Source organism: Cantharellus anzutake (assembly GCF_015039405.1).
Source record: "Cantharellus anzutake strain C23 chromosome Unknown EI90scaffold_131, whole genome shotgun sequence".
Lineage (NCBI taxonomy): Eukaryota > Fungi > Basidiomycota > Agaricomycetes > Cantharellales > Hydnaceae > Cantharellus > Cantharellus anzutake.
This window is the reverse complement of record NW_024067081.1, coordinates 37,046-64,674: the sequence shown is the minus strand read 5'-3', so window position 1 is coordinate 64,674 and position 27,629 is coordinate 37,046. Positions and strand designations below refer to the sequence as shown.

At 46.0% G+C, this 27,629-nt stretch overlaps 2 protein-coding genes and 2 non-coding genes across 4 annotated transcripts; 1 reads left to right on the top strand and 3 right to left on the bottom strand.

Moving 5' to 3' along the window:
• Nucleotides 1–12,893: 12,893 nt before the first annotated feature.
• On the top strand, nt 12,894–15,008 carry EI90DRAFT_3021879 (uncharacterized protein; the record flags this gene model as incomplete). Its single annotated transcript, XM_039057709.1, has 10 exons — nt 12,894–12,963; nt 13,047–13,091; nt 13,144–13,271; nt 13,327–13,503; nt 13,557–13,812; nt 13,866–13,975; nt 14,028–14,292; nt 14,499–14,601; nt 14,727–14,836; nt 14,968–15,008. The coding sequence occupies 10 exons, from the start codon at nt 12,894–12,896 to the stop codon at nt 15,006–15,008; spliced, it is 1,305 nt and encodes a 434-aa protein (XP_038908907.1).
• EI90DRAFT_t263 lies at nt 14,888–14,960 on the bottom strand. Its single transcript has one exon. It is a non-coding gene; the product is annotated as a tRNA-Thr (tRNA).
• Nucleotides 15,009–15,327: 319 nt separating the features above from the next.
• Nucleotides 15,328–15,400, bottom strand: EI90DRAFT_t262. The gene has a single exon. It is a non-coding gene; the product is annotated as a tRNA-Thr (tRNA).
• A 5,140-nt stretch (nt 15,401–20,540) lies between these two features.
• Nucleotides 20,541–23,699, bottom strand: EI90DRAFT_3135107 (uncharacterized protein; the record flags this gene model as incomplete). Its single annotated transcript, XM_039064708.1, has 10 exons — nt 20,541–20,771; nt 20,827–21,183; nt 21,242–21,412; nt 21,468–21,885; nt 21,938–22,160; nt 22,214–22,235; nt 22,287–22,361; nt 22,395–22,675; nt 22,733–23,180; nt 23,241–23,699. The coding sequence occupies 10 exons, from the start codon at nt 23,697–23,699 to the stop codon at nt 20,541–20,543; spliced, it is 2,685 nt and encodes an 894-aa protein (XP_038908906.1).
• Nucleotides 23,700–27,629: the final 3,930 nt, after the last annotated feature.

The window sequence follows — 27,629 nt, the reverse complement described above, 5'->3', positions numbered from 1 at the left end:
GCTGTAACTATATATACTTAACTTGTAGATAGGTTACACTCCAGTGATAAAATCGACTAGAGTTGATCCCTCTTTTTAGTTCTCGTTGCCAGTAAGTAAATTAGGGCATGGACGTGTAACTTGGCACAGCGCTCCTGGTCTGAGTCGCTGAGGCCGAAGCCCTCTGCCATGGAGACAACTCCTTCGTCTCGCTTCTGGTCTCTAACAACAACCAATCACAGGTGCATCATGCATGTGAGGAGCCCAGGGAAAAACATGCATACATCTCCATCAGTTTTGATCACAGCAAAATTTATGTAAATAGTATTGGTGAATATAGACATGTCAGTGCTGCCTGTCTTCAGTAACTTTCATCATTAATTATAGGGAAGAAGAAGAGGGGGCGAAAAGGGGTCAGGAGGTCCACTGTACTAGGTTCAATGTTTTTAGCAAACAAAACCAACCACTCAACTAAACTGGTGGAATTGCCCTAAGGACCAATTTTTCCTTGGAGTGCTGTGCCATTGCTGTTTGTCCATTTGGTCCTTAATTATGTACAAGTGCCTGTATATAATAGAGAGACAAAAGCACAAGGAAGTCAAAGGGGGTCCAAATCAGAATGAAGGCATCCGAACGGGAACAAAGGGATGACAGAAGCGAAGCAGCACCGAAAGGTCATAGGTTAGAACCTGTGGTACATCCGAAAGGAGATAGGGAGGGCAAAGCCCAGAGGGGCAGGAGGATGAGGTGAAGTGGGGATGATGACTAACTGGCTAAAATGGAGAGAATGTGTAAGCGTTGTTAAAGGTTGAGTTCGCGAGTGGTCTCGTGATAGTCAGAGGTTGCCTTACACTCCCAGTCTGTCGAAGTACGCCGCATGAAGCTGTATTTATCAACAGGGGGGGGGTAAAAGGCTGCGGAAGCCTTTACCCCCTCACATGTAGGTTAAATACATTATTGTATATACATGTGATAGTTGCGGCTTGGGACTGCATGGTAGAAATGAAGGGTTCGGGAATAGAAGTGTCACATCGGGTACAAACCCAACACAATAAATAAAGAATGAATAGGGTAGGCTGTGAGTATGTGGCCTATATCCCTTACAGAATGTAAGGGGTTGGTGTAGGTTCCAACCCCAGTTAGCCTCAGTCCTCAGTTCGTTGAATATTAAGCTGTATAGATGTCAGAGACCAGATTCAAGACGAAGGAGTGTCTCCGTAGCAGAGGGCTTCGGCCTCAGCGACTTCTGCCAAGAGCGCTGTGCCTAGTGACACGTCCGTGCCCTAACTTACTGACTGGCAATTAGAACCTAGGGGGGTAACTCTAGTTGATTTTTCTACTGGGGCGTAACCTATGTACAAGTGGGATATATATATGGTTACAGCGGAGACGGTTCCGCAATTGGCGGAGCCGAACGGAGCGGAGCTAACGGGGTTTAAACATTAGCCGACTGAATATTACCGACAAGTCGGTTCGTGGGGTTAGCGGAAAGGCAGGCGATAACCCAGAAATGGAAAGGAGGGATAAGCCCGAAGGTGGGCTCTGCAGGGCAGGCGAGTGTATTGCCCAGCGGAGGCGGGGGTGCGCTAGCGGACGTCGGAGCTGTCCGGAAGTCTTCGGGGCTCCGTACTTAGGGAGGCGTAGGTAATAAATTGAAATGAGGGGGTGGTGACCATCGAGGGGTACCGAGAGGATTGCAGAATAACGGGGGCTCCGAGGTTAGTGAGGGAGGAGCGGAGTTGGAACGGAGGGATCGGAGGGTCCGGAAGTCAATAGCCGGGGATGGATATGACAATAGAGCTATGATTATTCAACAATGGGGAGGAAAAAAGCTTAGTTGCCTTTTCCCAAATTCCCACGTTATTGTAATTACATTGTTTGTACATGTTTAATGTGAGACAAATGAACAATAAGATAAGAAAGTAAAGGGTGGGGTTACCACTCCTTACAGAGAAGCAGCAGTCCAAATAAGGATGAGGGGAAAGTGCAAAAGTGCCGAGTATGATCCATGGAGCTTGGAGGTTGCAGAGGTGGGGTTGAAAGTCCAAGGAATGTTGGCAATTGTAAGGAATGCCCCGCTATAAATAACATACAACACATGTAATTACATATATAAATGATGCAGGGTATGATGAATGGAGTTACACTCCTTTCCTCTACCTCGTTGAAATATAGCTCTATTCAAGCTCATATCTTTGACGGACTTGAGGAGTGAGGAGATACAAGGTCAGCACCTACACTGACCTTACAGCACTGGTGTTTACATAGTATGAGGTCGCCAATGCAACGGACTTAAGCTGAGGTGGAGTCAAAGTCCGAGGTCAGAACTATGACAGGATCTCGGAGCGAAGGTACAAGCGATGTCCAAGTACAGGGTACAGGACAGCGGTGGAAGGTTGTAACTTGCTGGAGGTTTGGCGCAAGAGGGGAGGAGTGGGGAGATGAGTGGAGGAGGAATGGTGTCAGGTCCGAAGGTGAGTATCGGAGTGGATGGAAGTAGGGTAGGAGAGGGACGGAAGGGTGGAGGTGACATGAGGAGTGAGGAGGAGTAATAGGAGGGGGGTGGCGAGGGGAGTGATGTTTGGTCCAAAGGTGAATATCAGAGTGGACAGAAGTAGGGTAGGACTCTGGAGGTGACGAGGATGAGGGTCCGGGAGTCGGTTCGGGATTGGGTATGTATGGATATGACATCAACGTTTACCATGCTGGACTCAAAGCTCAAAGAGCTAAGGCTTGACGGCCTTAATCTTGTGTGGACGAACTGCAAAACAAAATCCACAGGGCACTAAGAGCTTTCAGGAATGCTTGGCCATACACTGCGCAACCTAGGCCTCATGGAAAACATTAAGCATAGTCCTGCTGAGAAACATAAGCCCCCAGACGAGCTATGTGACAACGAGGAAACTGGCATCAAAGGAGTGGAACTCCCTAAGCCCTGGCTCACCCTCAGAATGTGGGCCATCATTCTCCCCAACCAAGTGCTGATACCATTAGGGATAGATGGTCAACATGGGGAAGTACATGTACAATTTATTCTTTGTTGATCATCTTTTTGCTTTTTTTTTCACACATACATATGTCCAAAAAAGAGTCTGGATTCTACAAAGGGCTTAACAGTAACTCTTCTGTTATTCATCATTCCACCACCCAAAGTCAGTCCCACCTGCTAGCTAGTTTTTGAAATAATACATTAATCTGGTGGAACATGCACTAGTGTGATCGAAAGCACCACATTTTATTCCCAAGCAAGGTCATGGTGGTGCAGCAGCCCTTCTAGTGGGGAAATTGAGCCAGAAAGATCTTATCGCAAGAGTTGAGTTGAAGAGGTCAATACATTTGCAGAATTCCCACGTATTGTGGACAAGGTAATTGAGTCATGATAATGGACCCTGGGTTACATTGTGCCGCGGAATTCAGGACCCCTTGGCTGGAATTTGTAATCACCCTCAATCTATGGAATGAGCCACCAAAAAATAATATACTTGTCACAGGTTCATGAATTATATGTCTGACTTGTCTGACTTGATCGACATGCTCAGGTCCGGGTTCAAATTTTATATTACAAATGTAGAAGTCACGCTCTGCTTTCAATACAAAAGATCACATGTTACATGGGGATAAACCCAAGTCTGATCATTTACTCCATTCTGGGAGTGGGCTCAGGCATTTGCCGAAGTCTGAGGAAACAAGTCTGGGGCATGCAAGGTTCCCATGCAGAGAGAAGGAAAATCTAGACACATGCCCAGTTACTTTGCTATGAAGTCGGCACCCAAGCCTGTGTTGGGCTGTACTGCTTATATATTACTTTGCACGCTGTAAAAGTGTTGGGTGTTGCAGTCCAGATGGTGGAGTGTTAGCTTGTGGTTTTTATTTTGAAGCCATGGGTTCAATTCCCACTTGGGGTAAATCTTGTTTTTTTTTTTTTGGTTTTTTGTTTTTTGCATTCCCATCTGATTGCAGTGAGAATGTTTTATGCACAATGCCAGTAAATTAGGAACACCGGAAAAAATAGAACTGAATCCATGCCTTCATATAAGTATTCAGGCCAAGCATGGAATACAAAAAAAAAGATATACACAGTGGGAATCGAACCTATGCCTTCAAAATAGAAGCCACAAACTAACACTCTGCCATCTGGGCTGCAACACCTAACATCTCTATTGCATGCGAAGTAATATATAAGCAGTTAAACCCAACACCGGCTTGGGTGTCGACTTCATAGCAAAGTAACTGGGTGGTCTAGATTTTCCCATGGGAACCTCAGACTTCTCAGACTTCGGCAAATGCCTAAGCCTGTTGCCACTCCCAGAATGGACTAAATGATCGGACTTGGGTTTATCCCCGTGTAACATGTGATCTTTTGTATTGAAAGCAGAGCGTGACTTCTACATTTGTAATATAAAATTTGAACCCGGACCTGAGCACGTCGATCAAGTCAGACAAGTCAGACATCTACTATATATAAAGAGCGCGGACATGCTCCACGAATCGCAAACGCCGATTGGTTGGAGCGAGGTCTCACACACTCTCATTGGATGAAGGCGCTTACTTCAGCTCCCATTTGGGATGCACTCGCTTAGCTCATCGCCCCTTTAGGGCTCTTCCTCACCCATTTTGGTTCTGCTTGCTTAGATCATCACCGATTTGGGATCCGGTCGCCCAAGTCATCGCCCATTTGGGGCCAGCCAGCTAGCTTATCTCATCTCCGGTTGTGTTTGAGTTTCCTGACCGGCCCACATGCGTCATCTATCTCATCGATGCAATGATGTGACTATCGATCCTGATTGACGACGACAAGCCCAGCATGGCTAATGTTGTACACTCTGCACTGCTACCTTGAGTCTAACATGGCGAACACACTCCACATCCGTTTGTAAACCGTGCCCATTCTTCCTAACGTTGTACGCTCCCGGAGTACTGCACAATTCAAAGGTTTCACGGAGTGTGAAACATGATGATAAAAGAAACCCCATGTACCCACCTTTTTACGACTGTCTGAGTCGTCGTTGAGGGGCGAGATTTTCATCTGATGTGAGGTCATGTCAAGCCCTGAAAGTGCGCTCTAAAGCCATGGAATGATATAGGTATATACCACGGATGCGAGACAAGTGAACACAACCGGAATGACGCTGGGTGCCCGGCTAGCCAATGAGAGAGCAAGAACGTGTTTCAATGCACTGTTGAGACTCTGTACATTGAACGATTCCAGGGGGTTGTGTCGTCGCAATCATTGGATAAGTGTGTCGACCAAGGTATAACCTGGTCGTTAGGTGATGTGTCAAATGAAAGAAAACAAAGTCAAAGTGTCAATGAGCACGGGTGTCACTAATCCAATAGTAGTTGGATGGAAGGTAAAAAACTTGGCCGCATTCATCGTGAACAAATCGATATCAAAACATACCACTTAGCCGAAAGAAAGCCGATCTGTTCTGAACACGCACAGGAGACTCTCCAACACCGATGAAAGTCAATCGAATTCCATCTCGGATCCGTCACAACTCGAGGTCGAGGCTAAAACCTTAAGGAGCAAGGCTTCAGCCAATCAGAGAGCGAGAAAACGGTGGTCCAGCTGAAAAAAAGAACACAGCCGTAGGTTCGCCTGATCTTGTATAATTCATGAACCCGTGACAAGTATATTATTTTTCGGTGGCTCATTCCATACTCATTCCATATCGATCGCCTGTCAACTCGTTCGTTCCCCATCTGTAAACACCACTGCTGCATAACACTTCTGTATGGAATGAGTTACCGATAAAAAATACTGATGGATCTTTTTGGGTCAATTCATACTTCACACATTTCCACTTTGTGCATTTGCATGCTTCGCTATTGTATACTTTGCATACTTTGCATACTTTACATACTTTACATACTTTACATACTTTACATACTTTGTGTACTTTATGTACTTTATGGTTGCAAATTGTCCTGGAATGCCATACTTGTCCATCCCATGATCTGTGCACATGCTGACCACTGTCTAGAGGGATGTCAAGACTGTTTCCCACGGTCTGAACACACTTTACGTAGTTGAATAGCCCCTTTAAATAGCTTCCAGAATATATATTTTGAGACTGAATTGACCAATAAATTATCGAGAAAAATGCAAAATACTTTTTTGGACACGAGTCTTTGGGTTAGTGTGGCTGTCCACCTCAATGTCTGTGCACAATGCTGGCCACTGTCTGAAGGGGTGTCAGCACTGTTTCTCACGGTCTCAACACACTTTGCATAGTTGGATAGCCCCTTCAAATAGCTTCCAGAATATATAATTTGAGACTAAATTGGCAAGCAAGTTATTGAGAAAAATGCAAAATATTTTTTTGGATGCAAGTCTTTGGTGTCATATCTGTACATACCCAATCCCGATTTGACTCCCAGACCCTTTCCACCACCTCTGGAGTCTTACCCCTATTCCTGTCTGTTCTGATCCCCACCTTTGAATACAACCTCACCTTCCATTCCCCCTGACTCTCCCCTGCTGTAAGGGATGGATAGGGAATGGACAATGTGCACTTTTGTAAGGGATTAACCTTACTTCACTATAATTCCCATTATAGTGATGCTGCTATTTCTTTATTTATTTGTGCCGAGATTCCTGCTACTCTGTAGCGGGTCTTGTGTGCACAAACTGAATACCTGAGCACCGTTATTGGCTATTCCCTTTTTTACCTCAGCTTTCTGACACTCCAGATTACCTCAACTTGCTTACCGAGCTAACCCAAGTTGTCCCTCACCGCTGCGGATCCTAACTCACCACTTGGCCCTCCCAAACCTCCACCCTCCCACTCTTTCCTGCCCAAATCCTCCAACCCTCCCGCTGCACTTCCTTCCTGCCCAAACTCTTGCTCCACACTATGGCGTCCTCTCCACACCGAGCCTTTTTAAGTGGCCCCTGGCCATTTAAACTCCTTACCACTGAAGCTGATTGCGATTATCATCTAACCAAAGAAGCGATCACTCACGGCCTATATGATTTTTTCATTGTCAATCAACGATCAATGGAATTTGCTCCTATGCCATGCCCTGACCGGTGATTGTTACTCAAGGTGCATGTGTTGCGCACCACTCTCAATATCCCTCTTGTGATTTGTTTTTCCATCTTCTTTTGACTACCTTCCTGTCCTCTCAGGTTCCTGCCTACTCTCAGGTTTCGCACACGCTTTTACACACTGTCTGCATTGCTCTCCTTGCTGTTGACAAACCAATCACCTCCCTCTCTCAAACACTGTCGTGACATTTTGCTTGTATTTACTCACCGAAACCAAATAATATCACATAAACTCCTTCGCCAGTCTTGGAGTGTTATACTGCTGTGGTGTTCAATTCAGGTTCATAATGTCAGTGGGGTTGTATATGCAGACTGGGGGTGCGGTCCTGATTTAAAACTTAATGATATTTTACATTTGTAGTACCACCTAGTACCATGGCGTGCAAAGACGGCTCCAGAGTGACTTCTAAGTGGGCTGCAACGCTGCGTCGATGTGGGAGTAGCGGATATTGCCGCTTCAGGCAGCATCCATCAGTTATATGTAATTTACATATATATACCTCGGAGTAGTTGTAAAGTGTCAAGGGTGTGGGAAACGTTACCATGGTTCACTGTCGGTGCCAGAGGTGGGATAACCTCTTGGGAGTTGGCAAGGAGAAGGTGACGGAAGGGAAGTAGGGCTCCGGAGTCAGTTTCGGAGTTCCGGGAGCCCGGAGCAGAGGTCAGGATTGTATGGATATGACAGTACCCTGAAATATCGGGGCTGCATCAAGTACAAGGTGCAATGCTCATGGATGAGTTGTTGAAGCCAAAACCCTGCTTTGCTGCGATTGTCAACCCCACCCTTAACAGGCTGTTATGCCAAGACAGCAGACCTTAACGGTCGCCGACAGTGAACCATGGTAACATTTCCCATGCCCCTGACACTTTACAACTACTCCGAGGTATATATATGTAAATTACATATCTCGGCACAAATAAATAAAGAAATAACAGCATCACTATAATGAGAATTATAGCGATGCAACATAATATAAATATCACTATAATCGGAATAATTATAGTGAAGTAAGGTTAATCCCTTATGTCATATCCGTGCATACCCGATCCCGACCCGACTCCCGGACCTCCTCCTTCACCACCTCTGGAGTCCTACCCTACTGCTGTCCGTTCCGATATTCACCTTCGGTCCTGGCACCACACCTCCTCTTACCTCCCATGCCACCTCCACACCTCCTCCCCCATCTCTGTCCGCTCTGATACTCACCTTGGACCAAACACCGCCCCTCTCGCCACCCTACTCCTCCGCTCCTCCCTCACAACACCTCCACCCTTCTGTCATCCTCCTACGCTTCTCCCATCCGCTCCGATACTCACCTTCGGACCTGACAACTCTCCTTTCCACCACTCCTTCCCTCTTCCCTTTCTCCTCTCTCTTCCCTCTGGTACTCTTCTGCCGACCTCCTGCCAAGTTACGACCTTCCACCGCTGTCCCGTACTTCGTACTCGGGCACCGCTCATACCTTTGCTCCGAGCCTCCATCATAGTCCCTACCTCGGACTTTGACTCCACCTCGGTCTTAGTCCATTGCATTGGTGACCTCATACTACGTTGAAGGAGAGAACGAAGGAAGGTCAGTTGGGAGGTTCAAACGAGACCACCACCAAGCTGTTCCCTGGTTCTTTAGTTAGGATGGGGAAGTGTACTAGTGTTATTTATTGTAAATAAAGTACCAATCCGAGTGTTTTGGCTAATTCTATTTTTATGGGTTAGTTTTAAAGTTCCTGGGAATTGACTTACAGATAAACCGAGCCCTGCGGAGCTGTTTCTTTATTGAAATTTATTAATTTGTCTAGGTGTAATTCTGTGTAGCGTTGTTTAATTTGGATTTAAACTTGAATTTAATCTTCTACTTGGTGAAGTTTCAAAGATTCTATTCAGTTAATGAATTTGGATGGTGTCTGGAGTGTCCCTTGAGTTCGTTTTATTTTTGTCTTTATTTTATCGCTTGTTTTAACAGTAGCAAAATAACTGTTTTGTGTTTACACTTTGAAATCTGGAGTGTTAACCAGCTCTCCTGTTGAAATATCTACTTAATATTTCTCTCCTTAATTGCTGCCTTTTACTACAGTGGCAATCTTAACTGTATATCACTTTTTCGCACTGGAGTGACAACCAGAAATGCTTGAGAAAAATAATACTCTATTTTCTTACTTCTCTGAGGGGCGCTGCATTTGCCGCAGTTACCTATTTCAAATTCTATATATATACCATTAAATTTGCTATGACTCGATGACTCTGAATTCAAACTTCGCATTACTATGTGTACGGCTGTGCTGAGACCTTCAGCTGATTTATTCCATTTTTATTTAGTGACATTTAGTTAAAATGAGACTGAAATGGTAAATGAGTGAATTATTCAGGTTTGAAACTGAAAGAAAAAGTTGCTAGTAGTCAAGAATTACTCAAACGAATGTGTTATAGCTCTCCACCTCATTAGAATATCGTTCCCTAAAATTCCCGCCATGGTCCGTCGTAGTTTAGTGGTTTTCGTGAATTTTGTTCATATTCTCTGATTTCCTTTTGTATTATCACATCCTAATCCTCCATATGTATCGTTGGTTGTTATAGTAGGTTGTCCTTGAAGATATCATATTTTTATCTATTTTATTTAGGACTCTGGACCTCTTGAAGCTGTTTTCCCACGCATTTTCAGGTTTCTAACTTCATGTCCTTGTATCTCATTCATTTCTGGATGTTTTCTCATGTTCTTAGTATCATAAATTTTCATTTATTCCCACCTTTCCAATGGTACTAATATTGTGTCCTATTTCCTGGTATTCGTTGAGTTAGCAAAGATTCGCGCACACATTCGGTAATCACGTGCATTGTTCGTATGCGGGAGCCGTTTTCGTTTATTTGTTCGGGATTTATGATATGCGCGGGTGTTTATTTCTTTCATATGGGCTTCTGTGATTTATTTCAGATTTTTCCCTCATGATCTAAGGTTGTTTTGCACTTTCCGTGCTTTGTTTTGACCGGGCTCTTCCTTATTTGGACGGAAATTGGTCTTCGCGATCTGCCGAAGTGCGGATCTCAGTTCCGACGGCCGGTTCCCTGCGCATCGCCACCCTCACGTGTCATTACACATGATGCGGATTCCTATATTCCCGTCATGGGTATAACTTCACAACAGCTGGACCGTTTGGGCTGAGAATTTGCATAACTATAGTTTCCTATTTTTCATAATTTCCGTGTAAATTTCGTTGTATGTTTTAATTATGGATCCTACGCAATCATCGTCTTGTCCCTGAGCTCAGACTTTTGATGTTGCTATTCCCGTTATTGGATTTCTCATTAACGCATGATCCTTTTATTATGAAAATTTGGGAGGATTAAGAGTAGATCCTTTCCTTTCTAATGGGCTATCAAGCTTGTCTCGGTCATTACTAGTTAATCTTCGCGCTTGCTTTTTAGACATTGTCCTCGTTTTGCAGGAGTTTTAGTCATATCTCCGTCGTTTATGGGTAGTTTCCCCTGTAATTACTCTCATTGGTTCCGTTTGGGGGACATCTACATTTCCTATTATAAACACGACTTTGACTTTTGCATTAGTTCCTGAGGAATCTTTGTTCCGTGGTACTTCCATCCTTGCTACGTGTGCGGACGTGGGAAAGTAGTTTCCATGGAGGTTCTCTGATTATTTTTATAGTCAAATCTTGGTCGATTGTCCTAATTCTTGGTTTAATATTTGCTATAAATTCCCCCGAGAATTCCGTCTCGTTGATGGTAAGCTTGAAGTATTTTTGTTATTTTTCTTTCTTTCGATTTATCGTGTATAGTCATAATAATTCGTAAAAATTCGTAAAATTCGTTAAAATTCAGGTCCTTCTATGTTCTCATATCTACTTGTCGTATGAGGTTTTGTGATTTATCTGGCATATTTCCATAATGGGTTTCCATAGTGTGGCCGTTATTTCTCCTACAACGTAAACACCATTGCCAATATTCCTCGGACTTTCAACCCCACCTCCCCCACCTCCATAACCTCCATAAGCTCAGAGCTCCATGGATCATCTTCAGCACTTTTGCCGCTTGTAATGTATCTCTCATGTTTTCCCCTCATCCCTATTTGGACTGCTGCTTCTCCCCATTCTAGCCAGTTAGTCATCATCCCCACTTCTCCTCATCCTCCTGCCCCTCTGGGCCTTGCCCTTCTTACCTCCTTTCGGACGTATCACAGGTTCTGCCTTATGACCTTCGGTACCGCTCCGCTTCTGTCATCCCTTTGTTCCCGTTCGGACACCTTCATTCTGATTCGGATCCCCTTTGTTTCCTTGTGCTTTTGCCCCCTCCATTATATATATCGGCGCTTGTACATACTCGTTTTGGGCTCAGTCCAAAATTGACCTGAAATGCCCCCTAGAGACTTCCTGCTTGCCTACTGTGAAATTAAGGACCAAATGGACAAACAGCAATGGCACAGTGCTCCGCTTGAGTTGCTGAGGCCAAGGTCCTTCCATGCTAAGTCTCCAATTCCACTCCGGAGTTGTCTGAATCCACCTGTTCTAACACCTTACAAAAGTGCACATTGTCCATTCCCTATCCATCCCTTACAGCAGGGGAGAGTCAGGGGGAATGGAAGGTGAGGTTGTATTCAAAGGTGGGGATCGGAACAGACAGGAATAGGGGTAAGACTCCGGAGGTGGTGGAAAGGGTCTGGGAGTCAAATCGGGATTGGGTATGTACAGATATGACACCAAAGACTTGCATCCAAAAAAGTATTTTGCATTTTTCTCAATAACTTGCTTGCCAATTTAGTCTCAAATTATATATTCTGGAAGCTATTTGAAGGGGCTATCCAACTATGCAAAGTGTGTTGAGACCGTGAGAAACAGTGCTGACACCCCTTCAGACAGTGGCCAGCATTGTGCACAGACATTGAGGTGGACAGCCACACTAACCCAAAGACTCGTGTCCAAAAAAGTATTTTGCATTTTTCTCGATAATTTATTGGTCAATTCAGTCTCAAAATATATATTCTGGAAGCTATTTAAAGGGGCTATTCAACTACGTAAAGTGTGTTCAGACCGTGGGAAACAGTCTTGACATCCCTCTAGACAGTGGTCAGCATGTGCACAGATCATGGGATGGACAAGTATGGCATTCTAGGACAATTTGCAACCATAAAGTACACAAAGTATGTAAAGTATGTAAAGTATGTAAAGTATGCAAAGTATGCAAAGTATACAATAGCGAAGCATGCAAATGCACAAAGTGGAAATGTGTGAAGTATGAATTGACCCAAAAAGATCCATCAGTATTTTTTATCGGTAACTTATGGAATAAGCCACCGATGAATATTCCTGACACATGAAATGAGCTTTTTCGCACTTAGGCATCGGCTGTTTCCACTTCGCACAATGTACACTTTGCATACTTAACATATTTAGACAAGGGTCACATGAGGAAAAATACATTTCATGCTTCGGCGATTCCCACTTCGCATACTTCGTTCGCACACTTCACACACTTCACACACTTCGCACACTTTGCATACTTGCCACTTACCACATACCTACCTAGGTTACATATTCAACTCACTTACCATTAATAAATTGTTGTTTTTATTTGTGGGCCAATTTACCGAGGTGGGGGCTGAACGATGTATTGATTGTTAGCGATTATGTAAGATCTTTGTATATATAGGAGGTGTGTTTGATAAGGTCAGATGCTGGGTGCTATGGTCAAGTGGCCATTGTATCTGATATATCATATAACAAGAGGCTGCAGGTTCAAACCCAGCCTAGGCAAAGTTTTGTACTGTTTTCAGGTGGTCGTCTGGCTGATGTCGTAAAAGACCGCGGGGCATGTTCTGCCTGTATCAGTGTTTAACTGGGCCTATGCTGCTATGAGCCCCACAATGGATCCTGCCTATGATCCTGCCCAAGATGTTTCAATAATGCGAAAGATACAAGTTGCCTGGCAGGGAGGTGTGGGAAACATCACATGATATAACTGTACAGCCTCAACATTTTTTCGCTCTCCTCACAACACCTGCACACATCATCACAAGCAACAATGGGTAAGGTCAAGAAACCGAGGGGGGCTGCTCAAAAAGGTAAATTCTATACTTTCCCTCTATATGTGACTGATGTGTGTTTTTCCTATAGTCTCTGCCATTCTTTCTGAGTGCGAGCCACAGATCATAAAAGTGGTCAATGCATCAACACTCCTGGATGTCGATGCTGCATGGGGTGTGCTTCTGAGCCTTCTGGCACAAAAGGCAGGCATAGGAAAGGTAATTATGTAGTAGTATGTTTCAAGCTTTGCTATCCTCATCCAGATCTCGATAGAGCCAGGTTGAGGGTGTACTACTTGCCAGAGCCAATAGCTTAGCTGAGGGTGCTGTGGAGGCCTCTCGTGCACAGTCACTCAGTGTACACCCACTTTACACTACCCTTTGCAAAGCTATCAAAAAATTTGATAGTTTCGGGCCACAACGAGCCTCACACAACCAAAAACGGCAATTTGTATGCCTGTTTTTTTCTACAGGCTCTGTTAAGTGTTGACACATTCATTACAGGCAAGGGTACTCCAGTTTGGTCAGCACTCCAAACTAGAAGATCTTGTCAATGGAGGGAAGTTTTCTGTCCATAGGATTGAGTTTGATGAAAATAGCGACACTCGTTTTAAGACATGTACCCAACGTACATGGCTTATTGACGTCTCAGGTGGTGGTAAGCCCCATAAAGTTGATCGGCAGTGCAAACAATTCAAGGTGGGAGGTGATAAATGGATGGTCCTTGATGCCAACAGTTCTCATATTGTCCTTAACCAAAGTAAGTCTGTTAATTATTATCGTTATTACACCCTAATTCCTTATTGTGTTCAGAGGGCCAGCTAGAGCTCATTGCAGTACGAAATGCCACCAGTTCACCAGAACTCTTGGCTGAGATGAGTGAGACGATCAAGAAGCATGTTGGGGAGCGACGTGATCTTAGGGTGGGTGTTTCAGTATCAATTCATGCCATTGGTGCATTCTAAGTGAAAAAAGCCCACCCACCCTGGCTCTCTGTATGCTTTCGGTATCAGTGCTGGGGCACGTCACTGTCGCAAGTTTGGACATACCAAGTTCACAAAACAGTCAAAATATTCAGAATCTGAATTGCATGAGAGTGACCAGGACCTACTGGGCCTTGCTTCCCTTGCATGGGCTCTAGTCATGTCCAGGTTGCCTGTTGAGATTATAAAGGAGTTTGCTGATGGACTGAAGGACAGTGGTGTTCCTTCCCTTTTCTCACCATCCATTGAAAGTGGTTGTGAGTATACTCTATCATGTTATGCTGTTGTCCATACTCACTTGTGCAACAAAGCCAAAGGATACTACTTCCCTTTTCGTCACAAACTGTATCGCTTTCCTGAGGAGCCCCATCCTCCACCTGAAATTTATTATGCACAGAATTATACTGCGTATGTCATTTTGCTTTCTAGTACAATGGGTTTAGCCACTAACTACTGTTCACAGTTCTTGCCATCGTGATCCTGCCTATATTAACTGGGTATTTGGATTATGTACATCACGCTCAGTCAGACCTGGGTGTACTCACAATGGTGCAGACTTTGTTGATGTGAGTTTGGGGATCATCTTGCGTAATGCTCCAGACACCATCTTTGCATTTCGCCCTCACCATCGCCATGGCACAACAGTGTGTGATCATGTGACACATACTGGCATTGCCTTCACCTTCTCTAGCCACATCCAAGCTGCATATGAAGCTGCACTGAAAGATGGCTATGAAGCCAAGCCTATTTTTACATGGGAGGGTGTTGACATTGATCCTAATGTTGGGAGTGACTTACCAGGTGATTGTTGGAATTTGTACACGTGGTCTTGGGAACCTAAATGCTAAAATATGGACATTCTGGGAGTCGAACCGCAGAACCCTGCATAGGTACCAAGAGTGTGTTACCATTACACTAAATGCCCGCATTAGGCGGAGGTGGTTTCTTACACACCCCCTTCACATTGGATTGAGCCCGTGATCCACATGTGACCCTAACCACCGGGCTTCCAACAGCCCGTGAGCCGTCACCCCCTGAATTCATATTCAGGCCGGACTTACTGCTAATCTCCTACATGTCCACGTCATGTGGTCTGAAGCAGCCGGATTTGGGTCCTTAGTGCTCTGAGCTACACCCCCTGAAACTTTGTCAGGCCGGTTAATTTAATGCTTGACTTCACGTGCCCATCTCACGTGGCAGCAACCGGATTTGGGTGTGCTCGGTGACTTCCGTAGAATGTCCACCATGTTGGAATTTGTACACGTGGTCTTGGGAACCTAAATGCTAAAATATGGACATTCTGGGAGTCGAACCGCAGAACCCTGCATAGGTACCAAGAGTGTGTTACCATTACACTAAATGCCTGCATTAGGCGGAGGTGGTTTCTTACAGACAGTTGGCCATGACAACCTAGGCAACCAGATAGAGGCAGAGCTTATATCATTCATCTCACCACATCTGGAAGCAGCTTCAACTAGGGAAGAAATGCTGGGTGTTTGGCAGATAGCTTTGGCTGCAATGAGGAACAATTCTATACCAGGATTTTAGGTTGTATGTTAGGCAGCATATATAAGGCACTGTTGGAATATCAATGCTCATCGACAACAGCCAAGCTGTAGCGAGGATTGGGGAGTTGTTGTCAGGGCACGGACGGTTATCCGGCCGGCCCAGACCCCTATCCAGATAGGTTGAGTACCCGTAAGCCGATATCTGCGTGTGATTTGCCGTAGTTAGAATGCAGGCTGTATTCAATGCGCTATTTCCGCTATCGCATCATCCCTCACCCGTTATCGCCCCCTTATCCGCATGATCTATTCTCCTATTTCATGTCGCTTCTCTATCGGCTACCATGTGTTCCCAATGTAGCCGCGCTCTTGTGAGTTGTGGAACTCATGTATATAAGGCCTTATCACCAGCTGGGTTGGCCCCCCAGCTTTTACAACGACTAGTTTCCCGGGGAGATTCTTATGCGCGAACTGATGCGCGGACTCTGACAGTTGTGAGATTTTTAACTTAATATCATCATGGCTAACAACGATTATATCCTTTTTGTTTCAGAGTTGCAATACCATGCACTCTCAATTTCTTTTGTCTTACATTGCCAGTTGTCACTGGCAATTGCTTTAAGCAATATTGGTGCCAGTCATATAAGTTATAAGTGCCAAGGTAGGTCCACAAAGCTCAGAGGTAGCAGAGCTTACGGAGGCAGGATTGGAAGTCTGAGGAATATTGGCAATGGCATTTATGTGAAATGAGGTCACCAATGCAATGGACTTTAGCCAGAGTGGAGTCAAAGTCCGAGGTCAGGACCAGGACAGGATCTTGGAGTGTGTCAGGGACCGACCCGGGGTCGAGAGCGCCCGGGTGTATCGCCCGAGGCTGAGGGTCCAGTAGGTATGACGCGGGCGCGCGTAGCAACAGGCCCGAAGCAGACAAGGGTCCCTGGCCACTAAGACTAAAGTGGGAAATGTGTTATTGTCATTATCAAGGGAGGTGTAAGCTACTTGCCTAAAGTGGGAAATGTGAGAAGAAGGTTGCTTCTCAGTTCCCACTTAGGCTATGTTTATATACATGTGGTTGAAGGCCACGTGGGAAGCGCCACGTCATCCGAGCACACAGCCACCTCCGTCTGGGTACCTCCGTAAGAGGTCCTAGGAGCGTCCGGTGTGCGGGGGGTCGTCCGGTGTGTCCGGGTTCGGGCGCGTTACGCTGCAGCCGGGTCAATGGTACATTGATACAAAGGAAGTCGTCCGTGTGATAAGAAAGGAATAAAGAGGAGAGAGAATAGAAAAGAAGGAGAAGGAGAAAGGGAAGGGAGAAAAGGGGAAGAGGGGGGAGGTCGGGAGGAGTGGATGGTGGGGCACCGGGTTAGGTGGGGCCGGGTCAGGCGGGCGTGCCCTGACAGAGTGGAGGTACAATCAGTGTCCAAGTTTGGGGTACAGGACAGGAATGGGAGGTCATGCCTTGGCAGAGATTAGTCAGGAGAGAGGAAGGAGGAGAGGAAGGTGGGGTCAGATCTGAAGGTGGCAGAAAGGGGTCTGGAGTCGAGTCAGGGTCAGGTATGTATGACACAGAAGTGGCCAGAGGGTGTGGAATGCACAGAAGCGGGGCATGGCTGTGATCACATAGCAGGAAGCAATGAGTGTGGTTCAGATGGAGACAAGGCAGGCATAGGAACTGGAGGGACTGAATGCTGGGGGCGCCAAGGGCTCGGGAACTGTAGGTAAGGTCGGAATTCCGGCAGGGTCTAGGTTCTGATTGTTGGCCAAGTCTCATGCAATAAGGCAGGGGGCCAGACATTGGGTTGGGGGCTGGTTAGGATGGGTTTCGGGTCGGCGGATTCGCCTATCAGCATTGGTTCGCCACTGATGGAGCCCCAGGATTTGTCAGTCATGACATCCCCTTGAGTCACTGAGGCCAAGGTCCCTCCTTGCTAAGTCTCCATTTCCACTCCGGAATCATCCACTCTCGCCCCGTTCTAACAACAAGGATGGATAGTGCTTAGCAAGGAGTGACCTTGGCCTCAGCGACTCAAGCGGAGCGCTGTGCCATTGCTGTTTGTCCATTTGGTCCTTAATTTCATAGGAGGTGAGCAGGAAGTCTCTAGGGGGCATTTCAGGTCGATTTTAGACTAAGGACTAAAACGAGTAGGTACAAGCGCCGATATATATAATGGAGGGGGCGAAAGCACAAGGAAACAAAGGGGATCTGAATCGGAACGAAGGCATTGAAAGAGGGCTAGTGTCATATCCATCCCCGGCCATCGACTTCCACTCCCTCCGATCCCTCCGGTCTATCTCCGCTCCTTCTTCACTAACCTCGGAGCTCCCGTATTCCGCAATTACCTCGGTACCCCTCGATGGTCACCACCCCCTCCTTTCAATTTATTACCTACGCCTCCCTAAGTATAGAGCCCCGAAGGCTTCCGGACAGCTCTGACATCCGCTAGCGCACTCCTGCCTCCACTGGGCAATACACTCGCTTGCCCTGCAAGCCCACCTTCGGGCCTATCCCTCCTCTCCATTTCTGGGTTATCGCCTACTTTTCTGTTAACCCCATAACCCGACTCGTCGGTAATATTCAATCGGCTAATGTCTAACCCCGTTAGCTCCGCTCCGCTTGGCTCCACCATTTGCGGACCCACCCTCGTTGTAACTATATATATACTCAACTTGTACATAGGTTACACCTCAGTAATAAAATCGACTAGAGTTTACCCCCTTCAGTTCTGGTTGCCAGTTTAGTAAGTTAGGGCATGGACATGTTACTTGGCACAGCGCTCCTGGCATAAGTCGCTGAGGCCGAAGCCCTCCACCACGGAGACATTCCCTCGTCTCAACCTGGTCTCTGACAGCTAGCGGCTCTCTATGCTGACTAAGCTCGTGGGGCCAAACTCTCCAAAATCCTACTTTCTTTACTAAACTCGCTATGCTCTCGATCCTAAAACTCCGTGGTGGGTTCTCCGGGATTCTGCAAGGTCCAGGCTCAACTAATCTACTACTCACTCGTTGTGGGCTAGACAGTTGCCCTTATTCCTACTGTTGGATTCCACACACTCACTCCAACTCTAGCGTGTCCTAGCACCTTAGAGAAATTGGGGGAGGGGAGAACTTCTTTCCAAAAATCCAGTATGTACAAGATTATAAGAAATAATTATTTTTAGAAATAATAGATGGGAAATATTGGTGCCATATGGCACCTGCATACCTTATTAGGCGAAATAATAAAAAAGGGTAACAGTATCAATAAAAGAATATTGATCAATAACTGAAATGATGCAAAATATAAAAATAAAAGAAAATAAGCGATTTCTCAACGGATTTATGGAATTAAGAGCCGAGATTGGAAATGAAGCCGGAGATAACTCTCACGCAGCCGATAAGCATTTTTACCAATTTATTAGACGCTGTGGGAACGAGTGAGGCTGAAATTCTGGGTTGCCACTTGAGATTCCCATGCCCACACATGCCTGTGCCTAACTTACCCAACATAGAACTCCATCAAATCTCCACCGATTGGGACGTTCTTGATATCGTCGGAATCGTACGAATTAGCACTGTTTTTGGATACCAAATCTGTACTGAGTCATCGCGTGAATGGAAGTAGATTTCTGAATGTTGGAAGCGGGTATCCGAGCTGGCTCTGCGCGTGGGCGATTATCCTGCCTACAGCATCCGAACGGGAACAAAGGGAAGACAGAAGCGGAGCGGTACCGAAGGTCACAGGGCTGAAACGGTGGTACATCCGAAAGGAGGTAAGGAGGGCGAAGCCCAGAGGGGCAGGAGGATGAGGGGAAGTGGGGATGATGACTAACTGGCTAGAATGGGAAGAAGCAGCAGTCCAAATAGGGATGAGGGGAAAACGCGAGAGATACATTACAAGCAGCGAAAGAGCCAAAGATGATCCATGGAGCTCGGAGGTCACAGAGCTTACAGAGGTTACGGAGGTGGGGTTGAAAGTCCGAGGAATATTGGCAATGGTGTTTACGCAGTATGAGGTCACCAATGCAATGGACTAAGACCAAGGTGGAGTCAAAGTCCAAGGTAGGAGCTATGATGGAGGCTTGGAGCAAAGGTACGAGTGGTGTCTGAGTATGAAGTACGGGACAGCGGCAGAAGGTCGTAACTTGGCAGGGGGTCAGCGGAAGAGGGCCAGAGGGAAGAGGAAGGAGGAAAGGTGTGGAGGAGAGGAAGGGTGTGGAGGAGAGGAAAGGTGTCAGGTCCGAAGGTGAGTATCGGAGCGGACGGGAGAAGAGTAGGAGGATGACGGAAGGGTGGAGGTGTTGTGAGGAGGGAGCGGAAGAGTGGGAGGAGGAGCAGGAGGAGGGTGGCGAGAGGAGTGGTGTTCGGTCCGAGGTGAGTATCGGAGCAGACGGAGATAGGACAGGAGAGGGATGGAGGAGTGGAGGTGGCATGGGGGGTGAGAGGAGGAGTGGTGTCAGGACCAAAGGTGAATATTGGAATGGACAGCGGTAGGGTAGGACTCCAGAGGTGGTGAAGAAGGAGGTCCAGGAGTCGGGTCGGGATCGGATATGCACGGATATGACAGTAGGACTCAGGCCAGCATTGGCTTGGGATCGGCTGATGGTCATGCTCTTACCCAATCATGATATTGCAGGAAGTACTCCCATGCCAATGTAATTTACTAGAGAATGAAAAGATTCTGGGGAAATTATGTCCAGGCAAAAGAAATGAGGGGCAATAGTTGGGGAATAAATATAAATGTTTGAGATCATGAAGGAGTGTTAATTGAGAGTGAGGATGTGAGGATGCATAACTGACACCTTTTTCGAGGAATATTTAAATAAATGAAAAATGAGGGTAATAGTTGGGGAATAAATATAAATGTTTGAGATCATGAAGGAGTGTTAATTGAGAGTGAGGATGTGAGGATGTATAACTGACACCTTCAAGGAATATTTAAATAAATGAAAAATGAAGGGTAACAGTTGGGGAATATATAAGCTAAAAGGGGAGAGGGGAACTTAAGAAACTAACAAATTCAGTTATACAGTACCACCCATTCCACTTGAAAGGGAGATCATCATAGTCGCTACCAGCCAATTGTCAAACTTAGCTAATCGGTCACCTGGTGCATTGTTGTGAACAATATCCAGTATTACTGAGGAATGGATGTGGAGGCATCCAAAGCATGTCTGGAAACGAATGGCAGAGTCCACAATACTGTGGGTTACATCCTCGATCGAAAAACCAGCTGGAATGTCAGAAAATGTGACCTATGAAATCAAGTGGGATATTAGGTCCATAATGGAATGGAAAAGATGAGCCTACTCGTATTTGCTGGCCACTAAGAAGTGAATCAGAAGCAGTGGCACAGCGATAGAGAAGTTGTGACCTGAATCCAGGGTTATCAAGGTGCATTGACAGATTATCATATCCAAGGCCAGACGAAAGACTTGCAAGTCCAAGGGGGTCAGTTCCAAGTGGCCAACCAGTTCTTCGTAGAAAGCCTTCAATCAGTGAGCCAAAGCTTGAGGCCTGGAACTCAGAATGCTGGCGAAGAAGCACAAGAGCTCTTTGAGGCTCCACAAAACTGAGGATTGGGACCAAATCCTCAAATGACTCAATACTTGATGCATTCAGGCTTTTGAAAAGGCCCTCCAATCCATCAGCATAGGCCTCACAAAGCTTTGATATATATGAGTTAGCATTTGTATGTACAAATATTGTGACCCATACAACATACCTTGCTAAAGTGGAATCCATTTGAGCAACGAAGATTTAGGCCAGCACGAAAAGCTGCCTCTTCATCATTAGCCTCCATGGTGATTTGGCCTCGGACACAGGCAAGGAGCAATTTGTGTGAGAAAACATCTCGGGCCTCTTCAGTTGCAATCATAGGAGCAGCAGTTGCAGCCTTCATTTTATGGGGGAAAAATCAGTGTTATCTAACATGAAAGGTGATCACTTACATCAATATCCAAATAGGGAACTGCAATTTGTTCAATAGAAGAAAATGAACCACTGGCCTTGAACTCATTAAGTGCTGATGCAAGTCTAGGGTGAAGTTTCGCCAGGATCCTCTCAGAGAGGAGTTCGGACTTCCCATATCCAAGATGGAATAGGACAGACAGAGGGCAGAGCTCGCGAGGGATGCAAGAAAGGTGCACAATTGACAGAGCCACAATGACACCTCGAGCAAATGCAAGTTCCTTATGTTCCCGAGGGGATGGAATACCATCAAAATATATTCGGGGGAAAAAAATCAAACGACCATCATATGAGGTGCGAAGTCCCTCGCCCTCAGGAGCTTCTGGGAAGAGTAGTTCACTAAGCTGAAAAATGACCTCGCGAACAACCCCATTTCCTTGGGTGTTGGATGGACCCCGACTATTATAAAGTATATAAGACTAACATAACAAAATAAAAACTTTTCACCCACATCCTAAATGAAAATTCACTCTTGACAAATTTGTCGAGTGCAATATGAGAGGTGTCATCATTGTAGCAAGCAATGATCTCATCCTGAAGCTTCGACACAAGTGCTACCTGTGTTGTAGCAGAGATTGAGAGTGAGTCCGAATCCAATGTGTTATCAGGTATAAGACCCCTCATGCAGTCAGCAAATTCTGTTATTGCTGAGACACTGGGGTAGAGTAAGGTACCTGGACTCGAAAAATGAATAGATGATGATAGTTAGTAAAAGCAAAATCCTTACCAGCAGAAAGATCGGATTCACCCTAGTTTAAACACAAATAAGTTTCATTCTAACATTGAACCAACAACTATACCTCAAAAGCAATCACCTCACTTTCGAGACCTTCATTATTCTCGTTATCAACTGTGCTAAGCGATCCAGTTTCATCCTAATAACTACTGATCAGTGATAGCTGTCAAACTGCTGTCTGTGTCGAACTTGCCTCATCATTCTGTTCATCAGTAGGGATAAGGTGGGCCTGGGAAATGGCCTGAACACGACATGTGTTGCAGAGTGTCACATCAGACATGGCAGTTTCGTTACCCCCGAGCATGAGTAACAGATTGGCCCGATCAGTTGCAAGACCTCGATAGAGGCGAACCCCACTGCAAAAATGAATTGGAATTGGTGGGGATAACCCATCATCTAGGACAGTTTGTATCTCATTCGGAAGAGGGCCTCCAAGATGATCAAGGGATGGGGCTACTTATAATGTAATAAGTTTTCAATAATTTCCCTAAAAATAAAACTGTCACCCACCGAGTCGCAGCAAATGGGTTCCATCCAGCTTCTTCGAAAAGAGAGACACTGCAGTGAATCCATCTACCTCATAAAGGATATGCTCCAGAGTGTCATCTGAAGTGGGATAATACTCAGTTAAACGACGAGAGGGAAGATTGAATGTGGTCATAACCCTCCCTGATGAATGAAGCTGAAGGAGCGAAAATGAGGGTGCATTGGGATCATAGGGGCGATGGAAGTAAAATCCCCTTCGGGAAAGCTCGTCCTGCACTTGGGATAGCAAGTCATGGACTAGCATCCTCAGTGACACATTTGTAAAATGAACAACTCGCTGAAAGCTTCGAAGGCGATTGTCAAAATTGGCAGCAAGTGCTTGATGCCAAACACGAGTTCGCCAAAACTCTGATCTCACTGATACTGCTCCCTGGGCCTGAGCAGCCTCTCCCATGTTAATACGAACTTCGGCCTAGTAGGTCCAATTCAATCAGTTTCACCAACACACATATATTGTGTGGAGTTCACATACCTCACTCGGAAGTAGTAAAATTTCAAGAGAATCAATCAAACTCCCAGAAATTCCCAAACGAGATGTTGGGGGTGCAACATTTAGAGATTCATATGGCTGGGTGCGAACTCGTCGTGAATTAGAAGCATTTCGGGTGACGAGAGCAGAACTGTTTCGGCGAGAATTCACAGTTGCAGTGGAAAATCCTCCAGGAGGAATACCTCGGAAAGCAGCAGGAACTGGTGCTGGTGAGGGTACCAAGGGAGATGTGGCACCGACAAGGTTGGTGTGTGAACCGAAACCAGTCACACCCACTGCTGAGCTAGAAAGTTGGGCATGGGCTCCCGAGAAAACAGGAAGAGGAGGAGGGGCAGCAAGGGAAGGAAAATGAATTGGAGGTGCCTGAGGATGCGGTGCTGGCAAAGGCGAAGATGAAGACGAAGACGAGTGTTGAGACAGAACTGATGACATTGGCCTCATTGTGGTCATGTTTAAAGAGCCTGCTGGGGTATCTGGTCCCAAAACAGGTCCTTGGGCTGCTCCCGATGATAAACCTGCACTGAAATCAGGGGCAGCAAGTGGGGGGCATCAACCCCAAAGCGACGAAGAATTTCAGCAGCTTGTTGTATAATCCTGGCTGAGTTTGGCGACACATTCACATTGGAATTCATGTTCGAATTCATGTTTGACATTTTAAACACTGTTGTTGAGGTGTGGAGATTCGGTGTAGAGATTCGAAAAAACAAGGGAGTGGGGGATGACAGCTGGAATTTGCCGAAAATGTGCAAGAAAAAAAAAAAAACAGAAAATCATCTTCGTTTGAGCTTTCCCCCCTCCCACAGCAGCCTGCATGAAAATCTTCTATTCATAAGTACATCCAATTCAATAATGAGCTGTTAGCTCGTGCCAGAATAAAATGACAGGCTGTGGAAGAAAAATCAAGTCGGCGAAGTTTCTGGGCATCATGAATGAATCACCTGAAATGTATTGAATTACTATTTAGCAATCAAGTGGGCAAAATAAAGTTCCAGGATAGTACACCAGCACTTGGTGAACACCTGCCTGGACAGCGAAACCTAGTTAGCAAGCAGCATAGGCTCAGTTAAACACTGTACAGGTAGAACATGCCCCGCGGTCTTTTACGACATCAGCCAGACGACCACCTGAAAACAGTATAAAAGTTTGCCTAGGCTGGGTTTGAACCTGCAGCCTCTTGTTATATGATATATCAGATACAATGGCCACTTGACCATAGCACCCAGCATCTGACCTTATCAAACACACCTCCTATATATATATAAATTTTACATAATCGCTAACGATCAATACATCGTTCAGCCCCCACCTCGGTAAATTGGCCCACAAATAAAAACAACAATTTATTAATGGTAAGTGAGTCGAATATGTAACCTAGGTAGGTATGTGCTAAGTGGCAAGTATGCAAAGTGTGCGAAGTGTGTGAACGAAATGTGCGAACGAAGTGTGCGAAGTGTGCGAAGTGTGTGAAGTGTGTGAAGTGTGCGAACGAAGTATGCGAAGTGGGAATCGCCGAAGCATGAAATGTATTTTTCCTCATGTGACCCTTGTCTAAATATGTTAAGTATGCGAAGTGTACATTGTGCGAAGTGGAAACAGCCGATGCCCAAGTGCAACGAAGCTCATTTCATGTGTCAGGAATATTCATCGGTGGCTTATTCCATAGTAACTCATTCCATACTTCTGTCTGTCAAGTTGAATCTTTCATGTTGTCCCAATCACATCAGCTCTGCGTTGTAGCATGTGTCCATGGGCATTACTGGCGAATTATCCGCTTGCTCTATCATGAGTACTACGGTAATGACTCGAATCCGGATCCCTAAACTTCCTAGTCGGCGTTCATTGGCTTCCTACAGGAAAATTTGCACTCGAAGGTGCTATACGATTCATGAGAGCTTGTCAACATCCCTTCAACGTCCATTCCATACTCTCCGAGTTGCGTCATGTGGGCCCCTACTTAGGTACGAACCCGGTTCAAGTTCATTTCCCCTTTATAGCATCACTGCTATGGGGCTTCACATCGAGTTCCCGTTCGGCGCCTAGTGTTGTTCTTCCAGATTTGGGGCATGTCGAATATATAAGTGGGAGAGCTACGCTACTGTCAAGCTTTCAAGTACTGAATCTGATTCGTCTTCCATACAGGCAACGATTACGGCACAACCGTGTTTGACATCACGGACCCGTCCAATCCACGCTACTGTTTTGTCAGTTTCCATGGCCTTTCAGTGACGAATGATAAATGTGAACGATTTATGCCCCTGACTGGAGAAGTCTACGGAACGAGTTATCATCCGTCTGAGCAAACCGACCATGGTCGGAAAGAAGCGGCTGCTGCTATCGAGTCCATCCAACAATACCAAACTGTTTCGTACGAAACTCTCAAGATTTGCTGGCCGCATGATTTTATGCAGTACATCCCTGCAGGACGTGACGGCGAATCAAATACACACAAAAGAGAGCCAACGGTGCCTCCTCTTTCTCTCTGCGCCCTCATGACACTCCCACACTCGGAATTGGAATCGGTCCCGGAGCATATAATTAAAGATTCTGCCACGGTCGCGGATGTGTGCGACCGGTTTTCCGGGCGACTCACGCGGCGACTGTTGTTAGTGTCCAAAGACGGAGTTCTCGATCTGGGCGGTATCTCGGTGACAATCACGGAACTAACTCAAGTGGTTCATGGTATCCCTATCTTGGCACAGAACACTCTTTATCTCAGCCTTGTGGCCTGGTCAAATCCCGAGGGAGGACTCGTGAAAGTCTCCGATCTTGCCACCCTGCAGCAATGTTTCCCGCAGCTCTCTTGTGTGAATGCCATTGGATGCAAGCACTTCGATGCCTCTCTAATCTCGGAATAGTACGAAAGCACTTGTTCCCCGTTTTCAATAATTTGGTATGAGCCAACTGCCAGATGTAAGTCCACGGCTGCGGATCTTATCTATCATTGAGTTGACATGGAATGAGTATAGCCAATGCTTTCGTGGAAGGAGATCCATTTTTTCTAAATCTCCGAGCATCCCGTACAACTCGTTTCCGAGTCTTTGTTCGATCAAGATCCGAGTCTAATCTGGAAGAGAATGAAATCGCATGTGTGGGACAACCCTGCTTCCCTCCAGGTTCAGCCATACTGCACGCCATTCATCGCCTTGTGAATGCTTTTAAAGACGAAGACTCTTCTGTTCCTACGCTGAAGGAAGGCATCATGGGGTCGATCCTGGCTAGCGTGGATCATTCCGGGATCCCAGTGCTGATGCCTGCTGCCGTTATCGATAAAACGCTTCCACAAACTAGCTGGGCTTTTATGATGGATCTGCTCGATAAAGAACGACAGATGTCTGGTAGCACTTCGTTGAGGTCTCGGTTCATGCGCTATGCTTTCGTGTACTATGATTCGGAAGCGGGAGAACCCGAAGTTATGGGATTTGAAGGCTTTGTTTCTTCTCGAGATATCCATATAACAGATGAGAAGACGGGGGTACTGGTTTCAGATCTTCGGAACATTTTTGAAACCGCAGGTTTGCTCACGGGAAGTGAGGTCAAGGACCTCCTTGCTCTTCCCTATAGTGTACGGCCGTTGCAACATTCAGCCTATGGCCGTCTTCCTCTTCTCATCCCATAGATAGGAAGACGTTCTCCGTACTGCACTATACAACAAATTACATCCCAGAAAAACAGGCCCTGTGCCCCAGCAGCAGTATGACCGTGTGCAGCTGGATCTCTGCGAAAGCGATAACGATCAAGGTGAAGTACTGAGGAGTTGCATGTTCTGCTAGCTGCGGACCAGCTCGCCGCGTGTTTTCGCTACCTGCACCGTGGTGGATTTTCAGCCTCCTCCGCTCGTAACTTTTGCGCTCATTTTCACGCGCCATTCAGTGGTGATATTTAATCTCCTGCGACTTGCCCCTCATTCTGAGCTTTCTACCATCGTTGCTCGTCTCATTGCTCATGCTCAAGCCGAGGACTATTTGGGTTCCATGAATCCCTCCTCTGTGGCTTACATCCTCTACATGATGACCAGAGTACCCGCTCCGGCAAATTCGCCCAGCACGTTGCGATTGCATTGCAAAACCCAAGTCCCTTGAATACTCTGACCATTAGAGGATGCTGCACTTCGGTAAGTCACAGAGGGATTCATGGAATCCAAGCCCCCTTCAACGCGTGGCGTGAGCAGGGGGTGCAATCCGTTTTATACCTGTAAATTCCCGCTACTCTAGGGGGTCTTGTAAAATTTTCAGTCCCGAATTGAATGCAAAGAACGACGGGGTCCTCTATTGCTCGATAACTTAGGGTCCCATCCCTGGCCAGCCAAAAAGACTTCAAATCTGTGGTGGACGTAAGCGCTTATGACTCATGGAGCACCCATAGAACGGGATG